Source organism: Echinops telfairi, unplaced genomic scaffold (genome assembly GCF_000313985.2).
Source record: "Echinops telfairi isolate 266 unplaced genomic scaffold, ASM31398v2 ScPeMD7_7420;HRSCAF=8458, whole genome shotgun sequence".
Classification (NCBI taxonomy): Eukaryota; Metazoa; Chordata; class Mammalia; order Afrosoricida; family Tenrecidae; genus Echinops; species Echinops telfairi.
In genome coordinates this window covers 51571380-51586673 of record NW_022111320.1, presented here as the reverse complement: position 1 = coordinate 51586673, position 15294 = coordinate 51571380, and the positions used below count along the sequence as shown (strand labels likewise).

At 63.9% G+C, this 15294-nt stretch overlaps 1 protein-coding gene across 1 annotated transcript in view; it reads left to right on the top strand.

Moving 5' to 3' along the window:
• CACNA2D2 (calcium voltage-gated channel auxiliary subunit alpha2delta 2) overlaps nt 1–15294 on the top strand; it is a 117681-nt gene that overhangs the window by 95712 nt on the left and 6675 nt on the right. The window contains exons 5-35 of the mRNA XM_004715242.1: nt 863–994; nt 1184–1241; nt 1945–1995; nt 2144–2243; nt 2369–2527; nt 2805–2912; nt 2998–3076; nt 3441–3490; nt 3671–3760; nt 3914–3985; nt 4117–4191; nt 5433–5507; nt 5587–5658; nt 5739–5810; nt 5913–5974; nt 6827–6903; nt 7928–7948; nt 10435–10495; nt 12318–12415; nt 12595–12685; nt 12798–12860; nt 12975–13078; nt 13364–13462; nt 13549–13637; nt 13841–13888; nt 14075–14146; nt 14250–14402; nt 14579–14631; nt 14736–14791; nt 14913–15039; nt 15153–15262. Of these exons, the coding sequence (XP_004715299.1) occupies nt 863–994; nt 1184–1241; nt 1945–1995; nt 2144–2243; nt 2369–2527; nt 2805–2912; nt 2998–3076; nt 3441–3490; nt 3671–3760; nt 3914–3985; nt 4117–4191; nt 5433–5507; nt 5587–5658; nt 5739–5810; nt 5913–5974; nt 6827–6903; nt 7928–7948; nt 10435–10495; nt 12318–12415; nt 12595–12685; nt 12798–12860; nt 12975–13078; nt 13364–13462; nt 13549–13637; nt 13841–13888; nt 14075–14146; nt 14250–14402; nt 14579–14631; nt 14736–14791; nt 14913–15039; nt 15153–15262 (2577 nt within the window). The remainder of the gene's footprint in view (nt 1–862; nt 995–1183; nt 1242–1944; nt 1996–2143; nt 2244–2368; nt 2528–2804; nt 2913–2997; nt 3077–3440; nt 3491–3670; nt 3761–3913; nt 3986–4116; nt 4192–5432; nt 5508–5586; nt 5659–5738; nt 5811–5912; nt 5975–6826; nt 6904–7927; nt 7949–10434; nt 10496–12317; nt 12416–12594; nt 12686–12797; nt 12861–12974; nt 13079–13363; nt 13463–13548; nt 13638–13840; nt 13889–14074; nt 14147–14249; nt 14403–14578; nt 14632–14735; nt 14792–14912; nt 15040–15152; nt 15263–15294) is intronic.

Here is a 15294-nt window from a genome sequence, read left to right as displayed (position 1 = left end):
CACACACATGCCCCCAGGAGCATGCACACACCTGGGGCACACACATGTCCCCAGGAGCATGCACACACCTGGGGCATCGCTGGGCAGGGGCATGCTGCTCAGGTCCTCCTGGGTCTCTCTGCCTGGGTGAGAGCCCTCCAGGACGAGGGAGGGTCCCTCTTACTCTTCCAGCATGCATGCATGTGCGGAGGGGCGGGCCTGGCCGCGGGGGCCAGCAGAGGCAGCGGTGGGTGGTGGCCCGAGTTTGTGGGAACAGGGCCCACTGAGGCAAGGGTGGTAAGTGTGAGCGTGTGCACCCGAGCCATGACAGCGGCTGGGGCTTCAGAGCAGGTGGGTGTGGAGGTAGATTGGGGGGGGGGGCACGCCTGAGTAGAAGCAGGGAGGTTAGCTGCAGGTATGGCTGTGTGCGTGCGAGTTTGCCACCGTTGATGGCAGAGTGTGACACTGCCATGCCCCTCTGAGAGGCCCTGCCCCCGCCCCTCCTGCTCGCGGCCCCAGTTGATTAATCATGGAGCTGAGTGGCTTCCAGCTTATCAGGTACTTTAATAGCTGAATAATTCCAGCCCCATCATCGGCCCTTAATTGCTTTCTTGTGGCTGCGGCCCGGAGCGCATGCTGAGTGGGTGAGCTCCCCCGGGGAGCAGCCTCTGGCTCCAGGCAGGACGTGGGGTGGGGTCCCAGCTCATAGTGCCCACAAGCTGCAGCCCCCCTGCATGAACCATGGGGCCCAATGAGGGCAGGCTGGGGATCCTTCCGGGACTTGGGAGTCTTTCTGGAGCAGGCTGTGGGAGCAGGTGGGGCTGGATCCCATGGCTTCCCAGATTGTAGGGAGGGGCTCGTGACAGAGCCGGTGTCCCCCCAGCCACTGTGATCCTGAATGAGCTCAACTGGACGGAGGCCCTGGAGAACGTGTTCATGGAGAACCGCAGGCAGGACCCCACCCTGCTCTGGCAGGTCTTTGGCAGTGCCACTGGGGTCACCCGCTACTATCCAGGTGTGTGCCAGCCTCTCCCCGACTCCCTGTCCATCCAGCACCCCTCCTCCACATCGCCCCTAGCCCGGGGTGCACAGGGTGGATGGTCCCCTGCAGGACGGGCCCTCCTGCAAGGTCTGCCCTCAGGGCTGGGCACCGACCCTTCCCTGCTGGCCCCTGCTCATGCCCACCCCTCCCTTCCTCCCACAGCCACCCCATGGCGAGCCCCCAAGAAAATCGACCTGTACGACGTCCGAAGGAGACCCTGGTGAGTGAGCAGGGAGGGGCTGGGCAGGGACACCCCTGCAGCTGCCCAGCCCCCTCCCCTGCTCCTCTCCCTCCTGATATCCAGGCCTCAGAGCAGGGCGCAGCCAGCTCTATCCAATTTTCATTTCACACATCGCTGCCACTGGAAAATGGATCCCATCACCCAAGCAGGCCTCCCAGCTGCCTCTGCCCCCATCCACTGCCCTGCACCGGGACAGTGAGGGCTCCCAGGGGTGGACAGAGCCTCCACAGGGTTGGCCAGCTCCCCGGCCCCCCAGGCCCCCACCCACCCCATCCTAGACCCTCTTCCACTCCTCGGGCTCCACTGCAGGCACTGGGGTTTCAAGGCCGCAGGCCTGCTGCTGCTGACGTCTTCCCCGGTAGCCAGGACCTCCTCCCTCCCTGTGCCCGCTCAGCCCCCCACACAGGGCAGGAGGCGGTACAGCAAGCCACTGAGGCCAGGCAACCACCTTCTGACCCCTCTCTGGGTCACGTGCTGCTTACCCCTCCAGACTGCATTGCTGGGCAGCCAGGTCACCCCTGCCTGCCGTGGGCAAGGGCTGCTTTTTATTGAGCATGGTGGCCAGGCCTCTTGAACAGTGCCTGGCCCCGGCCGTGGGTGTTCAGAACAAGCTTGCTGACCCAGCACGGATGGACCCGAGGCCCCTCGTGGGCCTGGCTCTAAAGGAGGCTTCTCCGGGCAGGTACATCCAGGGGGCCTCGTCGCCTAAGGACATGGTCATCATCGTAGATGTGTGAGTGAGCAGGCCAGGCTGGGGCGGGGTCAGGGATGGACTCTGCCCCACCCCCGGGGGACATCATGGGGGAGAGCCTGGGGTGGGTGGGCAGGAGGACAGCTGAGGCCTATCTGGGGCCTCTCGGGCCCCTGCCTGACCTCTGCAGGAGTGGCAGTGTGAGCGGCCTGACCCTGAAGCTGATGAAGACGTCCGTCTGCGAGATGCTGGACACACTCTCTGACGACGACTACGTGAATGTGGCCTCCGTGCGTGCCAGGGCGGGCGGGCGGGCACGGGCCACCCCAGGGACACTGCCTCTAGGACCACCGCCAGGCCCACCCCACCCCGGCGGCTGTGGCCACTCACCGCCACCCCCGTCCTGTTCCCGCAGTTCAACGAGAAGGCGCAGCCTGTGTCCTGCTTCACGCACCTGGTGCAGGCCAACGTGCGTAACAAGAAGGTCTTCAAGGAGGCCGTGCAGGGCATGGTGGCTAAGGGCACCACAGGCTACAAGGCCGGCTTTGAGTATGCCTTCGACCAGCTGCAGAATGTGAGCCCCCAGGATGGGCATGTGGGCGAGAGGGGCCGGGCAAGGGCCGCGCAGGGGCGGGGCGGGGGTACCTCAACACCAGAGAAATCAAGACAGATGGCCTCGTTAGTGCCGCACACGCACTCGCTCGGACAGGCAACTCGGGCAGACAGCTCCATCTGCCGTGGGGAAGGAGATGCCAGAGAGCCAGGCCCGCCAGGCGACTGACAGACAGGGGCTTAGCCCCTGGGGTGGGGCGGCACTAAGGGCCTCCTGACTCCGTGCCCGCCCCCACCAGTCCAACATCACGCGTGCCAACTGCAACAAGATGATCATGATGTTCACGGACGGCGGCGAAGACCGCGTGCAGGACGTCTTCGAGAAGTACAATTGGCCCAACCGCACGGTGAGGCGCAGCCCGGCCCCGCCCGCCCTGACCCGGGCCCCGCCCCGCGGCCCCGCAGTGACCTCACACACACGCACCCCCGCAGGTGCGCGTGTTCACATTCTCCGTGGGGCAGCACAACTACGACGTCACCCCCCTGCAGTGGATGGCCTGTGCCAACAAAGGTACGCTGCCCCCGGGGCGTGGGGCCCACCTGCCTGCCCCCACGTCCCTCTGCCCACGTGTCTGTCCGCTGCCGGTTTGCTGGTCCATCTGTTTGCTGGTCAGGCCGTCTCCCTGCGCACAAGTCCTAGCTGCCCTAGCATGGGACCCCACGTGTGCCCAGCTGGGCTCTCTGCATCCCCGAATCACACCCCCTCTCCTAGCCCCAGCCCCAGGGCGCACTAAAGGGACGTGTGCTCGGGGAGTGGGGAGCCCTGGGAGCTGCAGGGCAGAGTTGAGGACATACCCAGGGTGCTGTAACCCCCCCATACTAAGGGGGTCCTGCAAAGCCACCCAGGTCTGCCCCTGCCTCCCCACCGCTCACAGGTTACTATTTTGAGATCCCGTCCATCGGTGCCATCCGAATCAACACGCAGGTGAGCATGGCAGTGAGGGGGGAGGGGTGCTGCCCCCGCCCCACTGCCCTTTCCTGGGGCCGGTGTGGTGCGAGAGCACCCCCTGGTGGCCTCTGAGGGGATGATCCCCACACACTCGGGTAGAATGGGCAAGGTGCAGGGTGGGGGGCAGGAGGGTGACCTGCCCGTGGCCCCCTCCAGGAGTATCTGGATGTGCTGGGCAGGCCCATGGTGCTGGCGGGCAAAGAGGCCAAGCAAGTGCAGTGGACCAATGTGTATGAGGATGCCCTGGTAAGGGGAAGCGCCCTGTGGGATTGGGTACCCCCAGGGTCCCCTTACGGGGGAGAAAGAAGCAGGGTGCGATGGGGGCAGGGCCAGAGCCCCAGCTCTGAGTCCCAGGGGAGGGGCAGGGCCGGCACAGGAACGAGCTCTGTCTCCTTCCAGGGACTGGGGTTGGTGGTGACAGGGATGCTCCCGGTTTTCAACCTGACACAGGATGGCCCGGGGGAGAAGAAGGTGAGCCCCACCCCACCCTGCGCCACTGGGGGGCAGTGGGACCTGTGGGGGAGTGGGGGGCTGCATAGAGACGCCCCTCAGTGAAGTGAGCCCATCATAGACATCCACCCCTCACACACCTCTGCCCCCAGAACCAGCTGATCCTGGGTGTGACGGGCATCGATGTGGCTCTGAATGACATCAAGAGGCTCACACCCAACTACACGGTGAGTGCCCGCCTACCCACCTTCCGCCTCTGAACCAGGCACAGCCAGCCTGTGTCGAAGAAGAGACGGGGGGCGGGGGGTAATGGGGCTTCCATTAGGAGCTCAGGGCTCAGGGAGTGAATGCTTCCACCAGGGGTCTAGCACTGGGGTGGACGGATGTTCTAGAAAGTGCCGGACAGCAAATGTGTCAGGTCGTATAGCCCAGCCACAGTGTCCACTCAAGTTAGCTGTTGTTTCCCGTGGCTGTGTCCGGTCCTCTTCGTTTGTGGATTCCAGAGGTCTAATTCCATAACATCTTCGCCTGTCGAAAATAGAATTCTGATTTTGCACAAAACCAAAAAAAAATGTAAACGCCATTCTTAGCTCACCAACGTACAGTCAAAGGCGGCAGGTCATACTTGGCCCCTGGACTGCTGGCCTCGACACAGCACATGCAGGGGCGTCCTGGGCAGAAAGGGGCAGGGGGCTGCTCCCTGGAGGCGAGGGGATGCCAGGCAAAGGCCTGAAGGTGACCGACTGGGCGAGCAGGACCGAACGTCAGGGAAGGGGCAGCATCACCGGCCGGCCTGTGGGGTAAGCTTGGGTCTTGGTGGAGAAGCGGTGCCCTGAGCCTGAGCCACTGAGAAGGAAGGGCCGAGCGACCGGCCTCTGTGTCGAAGCCAGCAGACCGTGCCTCTGAAAGGCCAGGGGACCTGTGGGGGAGTGGGGGGCTGCATAGAGACGCCCCTCAGTGAAGTGAGCCCATCATAGACATCCACCCCCTCACACACCTCTGCCCCCTGACACCCCCTCACGCACCTGACCTGTCCTGCCTCCAGGATTTCACAGCCCCTGCTCCTCCAGCTGCCCGCTGGCTCAAGGAGAGGGTCCCCGCAATGCACACGGGAGGCAGGGGTGGGAGGCAGGAGGATCAACTGGGCGGGTACAGGGCTGGAGGCAGGGAAGCCCACAGGCAGGGCAGTCAGAGGGATGAGGGAGCAGGCAGCACCCCTGTGGACCAGTGGAAACAGGGGGGCTGCAGGGAGCCATGAGGACTGCAGGATGCTCTCATGTCAGCCTTGTAAAAGGCTTGCGCAGAAGGGGTGCCCAGCCTGCCTGGTGTGGCGTGAGGGCCAGGCTTGGGCTGCGGGGCATGTGGGGCCCCTTGGCCCAGGCAGGCAAGCAGCACCCCTTGGGGAGCAGAGAGAGCTCTGGAGCACAGGTCTCTGCCCAGCTCTGAGCACTGCCATCTGTGCCCCCAGCTTGGAGCCAACGGCTACGTGTTTGCCATCGATCTGAACGGTTACGTGCTGCTGCACCCCAACCTGAGGCCCCAGGTGAGCCCCAGGCGGCCGGTCTGGGAGTGGGTGGACCCTCAGAGATGGGGCGTGCTGACCTCCCACCGGCCTCCCGCAGACCACTAACTTCCGGGAGCCTGTGACCCTGGACTTCCTGGACGCAGAACTGGAGGATGAGAACAAGGAGGCGGTAAGCAGGGAGCTGGGGGGGTGGGGGGGGGGCAAGGGGCAGGGGGGGTGGGAGCCTGCCCCTCATATCTCCGCCCTCAGATCCGTAGGAGCATGATTGACGGCCACCAAGGTGACCGGCAGATCCGAACACTGGTCAAGTCCCTGGATGAGGTGAGACGGGGTGGGGGGACAGAGCGTGTGGGGACCTGGCCGGGCACCCTGAAGCCCCCACAGTGCATGCTGCCCTGCACCTGACCCAGCTTCTTCTCTCAGAGGTACATAGACGAAGTGACACGGGACTATACCTGGGTACCCGTCAGGGGCACCAACTATAGGTGAGTGGGGCTCGGGCGGGCAGGTGGGGAAGGGAGGAGGGACAGATGAGGGACGACCCCAGAGCCGAGTCTGAATCCAGCCGGCCTTTCCCTGAAGCCAGCTAGAGCTCTGATAGCCATGACCACCTTCTCAGAGGGTCACCAGCAGCTAGGGTTGTTCACCCCTGTACACACACACACACACACACACACCTGGGGATGCTGAATGCCCCAGGGCTTCTGCCTGGCCCTCCAGGGACAAGTACCAGCCCTCTGAAGCTCGGGACAAGAGCCGAGGGGTGCATCTGACGCGTCCTCAACACCCAGCACCCCCTCGCCTCCCCCGCGGGGATTGTGCCCCAACACCTGCACCCAGGACCATGTCCGTCCTCAGCACACTCACAGACCTGCTGTCAGCCAGGCACCCCAACCTCAGAGGGGGTCCCCTAGTGAGCCAGGCCCTGTCAGGGCAGGCTGTCCTCTGCACCACCCCAGGCCGGCCTCCTGACAGGCCAAACAGCAGCCCTTGACACACACACACACACACACACACACACATACACACACACACAACTAGCACCTCAGGCCCACCCTGCTGTGCGCTGGCTCTCATGCACACAGACTCTAGACCTGACTCCAAGGCAGTGCCTACCCTCAGCGTAGCTCACTGCAGGAGGCACCCACTGGGCGGGGCTGTGCTGCATGAGGCTCCCTGGCCTTCTGTGACCTGCGTGAACCGTCAGTTGATGGGAGAAAGGTGTGCCTGGCCATTGGGGAGGAACAACAGAGCCAGGATCTCTGTGCCAAGGGGAGGAGGGACCCTGTGCTCAGCCTCCCTGCAGAAGTGACCTGCTACTTGCCTCTCCTCCCCAGCCTAGGGCTGGTGCTCCCGCCATACAGCACCTTCTACCTCCAAGCCAACCTCAGCGACCAGATCCTGCAGGTCAAGTGTAAGTGGCCCGGCCCCTGCCTGCGCCCTGCACCCCTGCCTCTGCCCCGCACCCTGGCCGGCCCCAGGCAGCATCGCCAGCCACTGTTTGCCGGGGCCAAGGGTGACAAGGCGGCCCCTCCCGCCCCGTCTGCCCAGCTCCAGGCACCCGCAGGCTGGGGCACCTGCTGTCGGAAAGTCTGTGGAAATCTGCATGCTCACCTTTTCTCGGATGTGGTCCCAGCCCATTCTCATGGTTTCTGTTGAGATTTCTGTTTTTGGTTTCTCTTACTCCATGTGTCCCCTCCCGAGCCTGCCTCCCCCCTACCCATCCACCCACGCACACGTCCCTGGAGGCTGCGTCCCTGGGGGCTGCGTCTGTGACAGACACCCCCGCCCCTGGCCTCTCCCTCCCCCTCCTCCCTGCTCAGCGCTTTCCCCCTGGGGTGCTCCCCCCCAGGGTCCCTCTGCCCTCAGTTTCCTCCTCCTCACCCACGCTCAGCCCTCTCCCGCCCCACTCCCTTCTCTCTCCCTGCTCCCCTCATAACTTTCTCCCTCTCCCTCTCTGCCCCCCCCTCAGCCCTCCCATCTGCTCCCCCTCTCCTGGGTCCCCTCCCCTCCTTCCCTCTGCCCTCCTCCCTGCCTCTCCCCTTTCCCTCCTGCCCCTGCCTGTGGCTCTCCCCTGCATGCCCTGCTCCCCTGGGCCTCCCCAGAAAGGCCTCGGTCTCAGAGCCTGTGGCCCCAATGCCCGCCTGAGGTCACTGGGAGGGAGGCTGGGGCTGCGGCCCACTGGGCGCCCCCACCTGCCTGGCTGACTGGGGCTCACCCCCCCCCATCCCCTTTGAGTTTCCTGCTCTTTCTCTCTCATGTCGTTCTTTTGCAAGAAGTTTCCTTTCGGTATGATGATGAGACACAATATTTTCATTCAAACAGCCATTGAATAAAATATTGTTTGTGCCCCTCCCCCTCCCCTCCCCCTTTTCGTTTGTTTTTGTGTTTGTGTTGTTTCTGTTTTCCTTGCTTTCTCTCTTGGTGGACTGTCCCAGTGCCAATCAGCAGACTGAAGGGCAAGTATATCCAAACCAGTGCACTCTCCTCTCCCCACCCTGCCCACCCGCCCCTGCTTGCCCCCTCCCCGCCCAGGGCCAGCCGCACCCCTGCTCGCCAGGGCACCCCTCCCAGCATCCTCTTGGGTCCGCCATTTCTTGCCTTTCCCCTCACCCCTCAGACCCACATTAGAGCTAGTGGCCCTGTCCCCTGGCCCTCCCTGCAGGATGTTCTGCAGTGTGGTCAGAGAGCCAGGCGCCCCCCTCTTCCTCAGCCCCACCTGGCAGGTCCATGCCTCCCCAGGCCCTCTCTGACCCTCTAAGACAACTCAACAGTGGGGACAGGGCTGAATGCCTTTCCACCACCCCCACCCGGCAGGGCAGGGGGTCTGAGATGTCAGGGGTAGGCTGGCCCACCTGCCCTCAGAAGGGTTTCTGTAGGAGACAGAGGCCCCACCCCCACCCCCAGTGGCCTCCATCTGGTGACCTCTGCCTAGCTCCAGAAGCTGTTGGTCCTTCTCCAGAGCGGACCAGAGGCCTTGGACACCTCTCGCCCTGGCCCTGGGCAGGAGAAGACAGGCGGCAGGCCCCTGGAAAGCCAGGGGGAGCAGGTTCAACAGGACCACCCCGGGCATTGGCCCCGGTGCGGGAGCCCCTGGGCCCACTGCTGGACGGCCGCTTCTGAGGTTTCCTAAAAACCCAGTGGCCTAGCCCAGCCCCGAGATGGTCACTGCTCCGGGGGAGCCGGAGGGTCGGCATGGGGGCAGCAGGTGTGTACATGCTGTGCCCCCCTTTCAAGAAAGGCAGACTCTGGGCAGCGGGTCTGGCCAGGGGAGTCACGGGATATGACTGGACCCCAAAGTGTCCCCTGAAAAGGAACTCGAAGAGAACCAGGCTGGGTGGGCAGAGAAAGGTCCTGGCATCCACAGAGGCTTCTGGGAAAAGTGGACCGTGAGTTCCTGGTTCTTGGGCGGAGCACAGGGGAGGCTTGTTACAGAGGCCAGCAGTGAGGACAGGACAGGGGTCTGCCATGGGCTCCCAGAGAGCCTCCCCTCCCAGGACATGTCTGGGCAGGCAGCGGGTAGAAGGAATCCCCTGTGGCCTGCAAGCAGGGGCTCCCCAATGAGTCCTGGGGCCCTGCCCAGCCTAGCCCAGCAAATGGGGTGCAGTGGCCCCCACTGGCCTGGGTGAGGGTGGGACACATGTCCTCTTCCCACTGGCTTGAGTTGTCTTTTTCTCCCCCGTCCCACTGAATGAACCCAGAAATGCAGGGCCCCGTAACAGCGACTACTGTAGCACAGTGTCCCCACCCACCCCTCCTCCCTCTTTTTTCTTTCTCCTCCTCCTCCTCTTCCTCCTCCTCCTCCCTTCCCTCCCAGACCCTTGCCCAGTCGGCTTGTGTCCAAACCCTGCCTCACAGTCCTATCAGAAAGCAGCAGTCCAACCAGTGACCGCCTGGTCCCCCCAGGTCCCCACCCCCCCTAGAACCTTGCAGTGCATTGTGGGAGTATGAGGGGCCGTGGGAAGGTGGGCCCTGGGGGTGAGTGAGTGAGTGAAAGACCTGGGTACAAACAGGCTGGGAAGGTGGGCTGCCCTGAGTGGGCACAAGCTAGGAGCAGATGGCCAGAGCAGCTGAGCAGGGAGAGGCCACAGAGGGGCCCCATCCCCAAGTTCGCTGGAAAACTGACACCTGCGCGCACACGCACATACACACTAGCACTCAAACCTGGATCATAAGCCCAGAGCGCGGGCCCAGCTGGGGGGCCCCGTCCACACCCCAGGTCTGTCACCAGCATTCCTGCAACCCAAAGATGAGGACCCGCCCCCCCAGGCCCCTCCCACCTCCCGGGCTCCCCCAGCCCCCTGCCCTGGAGTGGCCGCGGACCCCCACAATGCGCTGCAGCCCCGCTCCCGCCCGTCCCTGGTTGGACTGCGTGTGCCCGTGAGAAAGGCGCGCGGTGCCTGACACGGAGCAACAAGCAGAGCGAGACCAACCCAAACGCAGAGAGGCGGCAAAGACACACATGAAATCCATCTGCCGCCCAAAGCGAATGATCCCCTTCCGCAAAGTCTCTTCGGAGGCAAAGGAAGCTCAGCATGCGTTTTTTTCCATTCTGGATGTGATCAGAGCGAGACTGGCGCCTCCCCCGACCATGCATATATATATATAGCAGTGTGTGTATATATATGTGTGTGTGTGTGTGTCTGTGTATATGTGCTATACAGCCGTATGGAAGCATATACAGTCACGCCAAGGGACTCACTGCCGACAGAGGACCAGGCCCGGGCAACATATTGGCTATAACCGGCCCCCCCCCTGCGATGCTGTAGTCTCCACAAGCCCTCCCCGCTCCCCGCCCCACCTCTCTGGCTCGGAAACTGAACTTGGAATTGTCTTCCCCTCCCTCCAGGCACCCCCTCTCCTACCCCTGCAGCCACCCCCCAGCTCTGAGCCCCCAGCATCCCCTCCCCAGCCTCCGCCGGGTAACCCCCCATTTCTGTTGCAGATTTTGAGTTCCTGCTCCCCAGCAGCTTTGAGTCTGAAGGACATGTTTTCATTGCGCCCAGGTAGCTTGTGTGTGGCCTTGCTGAGGTGTCCCCTACCCCCACCGCCCCAGCCCCACCTCCTGCACCTGCCTGGAGCTCTGTGTGTGTGTGTCCTGTGCAGTGTTGCTCCCCCACCCCATACATGGCTCCGTATGTGCAGCCGTGTGCACAGCAGGCCATGTAACCACACCAGGCAGCAGCGGTCAGTGGCCCCGCAGCTGCAGTTCCTGCCAGCCGGCCTCTCGCTGGCCTCCCACGCCACCAGGGGACCCCTGCCAGCCCGCCACGGCCTGGGGCTGCTGCTTTGGTCTGTGGTGCCTCCCTGACCCCCACCCCGCACCCCATCTTTGTCCTGTGTCGGTCAGTGTTTGTGTGGGACTGGGGGCGGAGCCAGCCAGAGCTCCTGTCAGCAGGATCAAGTCCAACGGTGGGGCACTTGGAAGACCAGGGTGTGGGTGTTGACTGGGCTTTGAGGAGTTGCTCTGGCAAGTGAGGAGTCGGACCCTCCAGGAGCACACTCTGTCTGGTGGCCCACGGTTGAGAAGACCAGGGTGTGCCCACCCCCTGCACCACCCCCACCCCCAGTGCTGAAGCCCTGTCCTGTGACGGGTTTTGGATGAGGGCAGGTAGGTGCAGTTAGCAGAGCCCTGTGGCCACTCTGCAGGACCCACCTGGGGGCTCTGGGCGCTCCACACCTCCGCGTACGCACGTTTCCCTGTGGCCCTGTGTGTGTGCCTGTGTGCCAGGGTGGGCTGTGTGCCTCAGGGACCATGGCGACGTGTGAAAGGCTTGGGTGGCCCTGAGACTGGGGACTGTGGTCATCCCCATCACCTCTATCCTCAGCTCGGGACAGCTCACATGTCGGGTGAGTGATGACGTGACCAGGACGTGAATGCGTGCACTGTGTGAGGGGCAGGCCTGCGTGTGACTCGGTGTTGAGCACAGCTGTGGCCTCTGTGCAGAGACGTGAAGGCCGGGCGCCGCACAAGGGCCCTTGGGGCTGTGGGGCTGGGCAGGGGCTGAGACACAGTCCCTAATGCCCAGAGGGGGCTGCAGAACTCGGAAGCGGGGCTAGCTCCATCCCAGAAAACAGAGGCTCCCTGGGGGAGCAGAGCCCCGAGAAGGCCCCTCCGTGCCTCTCATCCTTTCCATGCTCTGGACCCAGAGCGGACGCTGCGCCCCGTGAGGGCCTTGAAGCGGGGAAGAGCACTCCAGGCAGAGGGAACTGCAAGTTCAAGGACCCTTATGCATAGACTGCTGCTGACTTCCCAACCCCCTCTTGGGCAGTGCCAACCCGTAGCCACCCTGGAGGGCAAAGTAGAATTGTGCCCTGGGATCCGCAGGGCACAGGCCTTCACGGGGGCCGACTGCCGTATCTCTGCCCCTGCACACTGGCTGGGGGCTCCACCAGCCAGCCTTTCAGTTGACAGCCACGTGCTTTGCCTCGGTGCTGTCTGGGCCCCTGCCTCCTGTGGTGGGGCCAGTGAGTGTTGTCCATTTTTTTTGCGTGAAAAACAGAGGGAATCGCAGAAAAGGGCAGGGTGAGGTCGTGAGGCTCCGGCTGACAGCTGGCAGGAGGCGTTTGGCCCTGGAGAGATGCAGGCTCTGCAGGGCCGTGCCCAGGTGGGAGGACTGGCCAGAGTGCAGTAAGCCCCCTGTCCATTCGGCCCCTCCTGTCAGCTCAGACCTGGGCAGCCCGGCACACACGTGGTGCCCGCAGCCTGTGTGAACCCACTCGGCCTGGACTTCTCCGAGAGGGGCCAGCTGGGCCTGTTGGGAGCCCTGGCCGCTCCGCCCTGTCCAGTGCCCCAAGCCCACTCTTCTTGCTCCTCCCCACCCCCAGAGAGTATTGCAAGGACCTGAACGCGTCTGACAACAACACCGAGTTCCTGAAGACCTTTATCGAACTCATGGAGAAGGTGACCCCGGACTCCAAGCAGTGTGAGTGCTCCGGCTGTGCTCCTGCAGGGTCGACTGGGAGGCCCGGGACAGAGCCAGGTCATGGAGCTGCCCCCTCCTACTGGGGCCTGGGGAAGTGGCGAGGGCTGAGGGGTAGGTTGGGGAGGGGGTGGACTGGTGGCCAAATGCAGATACCCCTCTAGCCCACCCTTAAATTCCAGGCAACAACTTCCTTCTGCACAACCTGATCCTGGACACGGGCCTCACGCAGCAGTTGGTGGAGCGTGTGTGGCGGGACCAGGACCTCAACACGTAGGTGCCGCCCAGCCTGTGTGGTGTTGGGGGTGAGGCTGGGGTAGGCCTGGAGGCCCTAGCTCTCTCTGGGGACGGCAGGCCTGTGACTCTCCCTCCCTGCTGCCCCCAGGTACAGCCTGCTGGCTGTGTTTGCTGCCACTGATGGTGGTATCACCCGTGTTTTCCCCAACAAGTAAGTGCCCTGCTGCCCAGAGGTCTCCACACCCCTGCTGAGACCACTGTTCCCTACTGGGCCAGGCCCAAACCACCCCTCGCCCACCCACCTCTGCTTCTCTGGATGCTGCAGGGCAGCTGAGGACTGGACGGAGGACCCTGAGCCCTTCAACGCCAGCTTCTACCGCCGCAGCCTGGACAACCAGGGCTATGTATTTCAGCCCCCCCACCAGGACAGTAAGTGTGGCCCTAGGGGGGAAGCCCCACCCCCTGGCCTGTCTGCTCACCCAGCGTAGTGCTGTGCTGGTAAGGCCCGCTGAAACCAGGCAGAGCCTGGAGCAGAGGTGGACAGACGGACAAAGAGAGGCCTGGGCAGCTCCAGCCACAGCTGCCCACTTGCTGTGGCAAACACGGCCGCTGGTGCTAAAGCTGGCGGAACTAGCTTGGGGTTGGCCTCCTGGACCCAAACTGCCCCGGTGGAACGTCGAGCCTGCCCGACAGCCCTGCTCCCCCCACCCACAGCCCTGCTGAGGCCACTGGAGCTGGAGAATGACACCGTGGGGGTTCTGGTCAGCACAGCTGTGGAGCTCAGCCTGGGCGGGCGCACACTGAGGCCAGCAGGTGAGTGTCCAGAGGGGAGGCAGGCGGGCGTGTCCCTGCTGCCTAGGCAGGTGGGCACTGACGATGATATCCATTGCTTTCCACAGTGGTGGGCGTCAAGCTGGACCTGGAGGCCTGGGCTGAGAAGTTTAAGGTGCTAGCCAGCAATCGCACCCACCAGGACCGGCCTCAGAAGGTACCTGGCAGGAAGCAGGAGGCCAGCAGGCCCCTCCTGAATCCCTGGGAACACTGCCTCCAAGCCTCCCTGCCCCTAAGGGGCCCCAACCACCACCTAAGGAGAGTTACGGGCTGATGCAGTGGCCGGGAGGGTGATGGGAAGAGGAAGGAAGGAGGGACAACTGGGGGTGGCCCTTACCGCTCTCGCTCTCTGCCCAGCAGTGTGGCCCCAGCAGCCACTGTGAGATGGACTGTGAAGTTAACAACGAGGTGCGTGTGCCCCGACTTCTTAATCCCAACCTGACTGACCCCAGCCCATTGCCCTCGCCGACTCCCAGCCTTACCAGGGCTGGGGGAATGGCGCTCTCCGAATCACAGGCCTGCCCTGTTCTGGGGAGGAAGGTCTGGGGCCCAACCTCTCTCCATCCTCCTCCCTGCGCCCCACCTGTCTCGCAGGACCTGCTGTGTGTTCTCATTGATGATGGGGGCTTCCTGGTGCTATCGAACCAGAACCATCAGTGGGACCAGGTGAGAATCCAAATAAAGGCACCGGGTGTGAGGCAAGGTTAAGTCCTTGTGGGGCCGTGGCACTGCCAGCTCTGGACCCACAACCTCTTCCCGGCACCACCAGGTGGGCAGGTTCTTCAGTGAGGTGGACGCCAATCTGATGCTGGCACTCTACAACAACTCCTTCTACACCCGCAAGGAGTCCTTCGACTATCAGGCTGCCTGTGCACCCCAGGCCCCAGGGAACCTGGGTGCCGCCCCCAGGGGTGTCTTTGTGGTGAGTCCCTGGAAAGGGTGGTCTGGGGATGGGAGTCTGGGAGGCCTGCCTACAGATGATTACCCCCACCCCACCCCCAGCCCGGGCTCTGACCAAGCTGTGAGAGGGCTAGGGGTGGGTGACCTGGGGACAAGCAGCAGCAGCAGGGGCAGCCCTCAGCCCTCTCTCTACTGCAGCCCACCATCGCTGACGTCCTTAATCTGGCCTGGTGGACTTCGGCTGCAGCCTGGTGAGTCCCCCGGGCGGGGGGGGAATGCGCCCTGGTCTGGAGGGCTCAGAAAGGGGGTCCTGCCTTCTGCTGACTGCCCACACTCATGCCCCCGCGTCCTGCAGGTCCTTGTTCCAGCAGCTTCTCTATGGCCTCATCTACCACAGCTGGTTCCAAGCAGGTTGGTAGGATTTCGGAAGCCCTTTCCGGGCACCCCGCTCCTTTCTAAGTAGAGACCACCCCAGGGGGAGGAGAGGCGGGGCTGACGGCGGGCGGGGCTGAGGCGTCGGGGGCCTCCGCAGACCCAGCCGAGGCCGAGGGCGGCGCCGAGGCGCGGGAGAGCAGCTGCGTCATGAAACAGACCCAGTACTACTTCGGCTCGGTGAACGCCTCCTACAACGCCATCATCGACTGCGGCAACTGCTCCAGGTGCGCCGAGGGGCGGGGCCTGCGGACGGACGCGGCCGGGGGGCAGGGCCGAGGCTGCCCAGGGAGGGCAGGTGAGTGTGGACGCCGAGCGCCGCGGTTCCGCCCCGCTCCAGGCTGTTCCACGCCCAGCGACTGACCAACACCAACCTCCTCTTCGTGGTCGCCGAGAAGCCGCTGTGCAGCCAGTGCGAAGCTGGCCGGCTGCTGCAGAAGGAGACGCACTGTATCCTGCCTCCGCCCCGCCCGCCCGCGGCC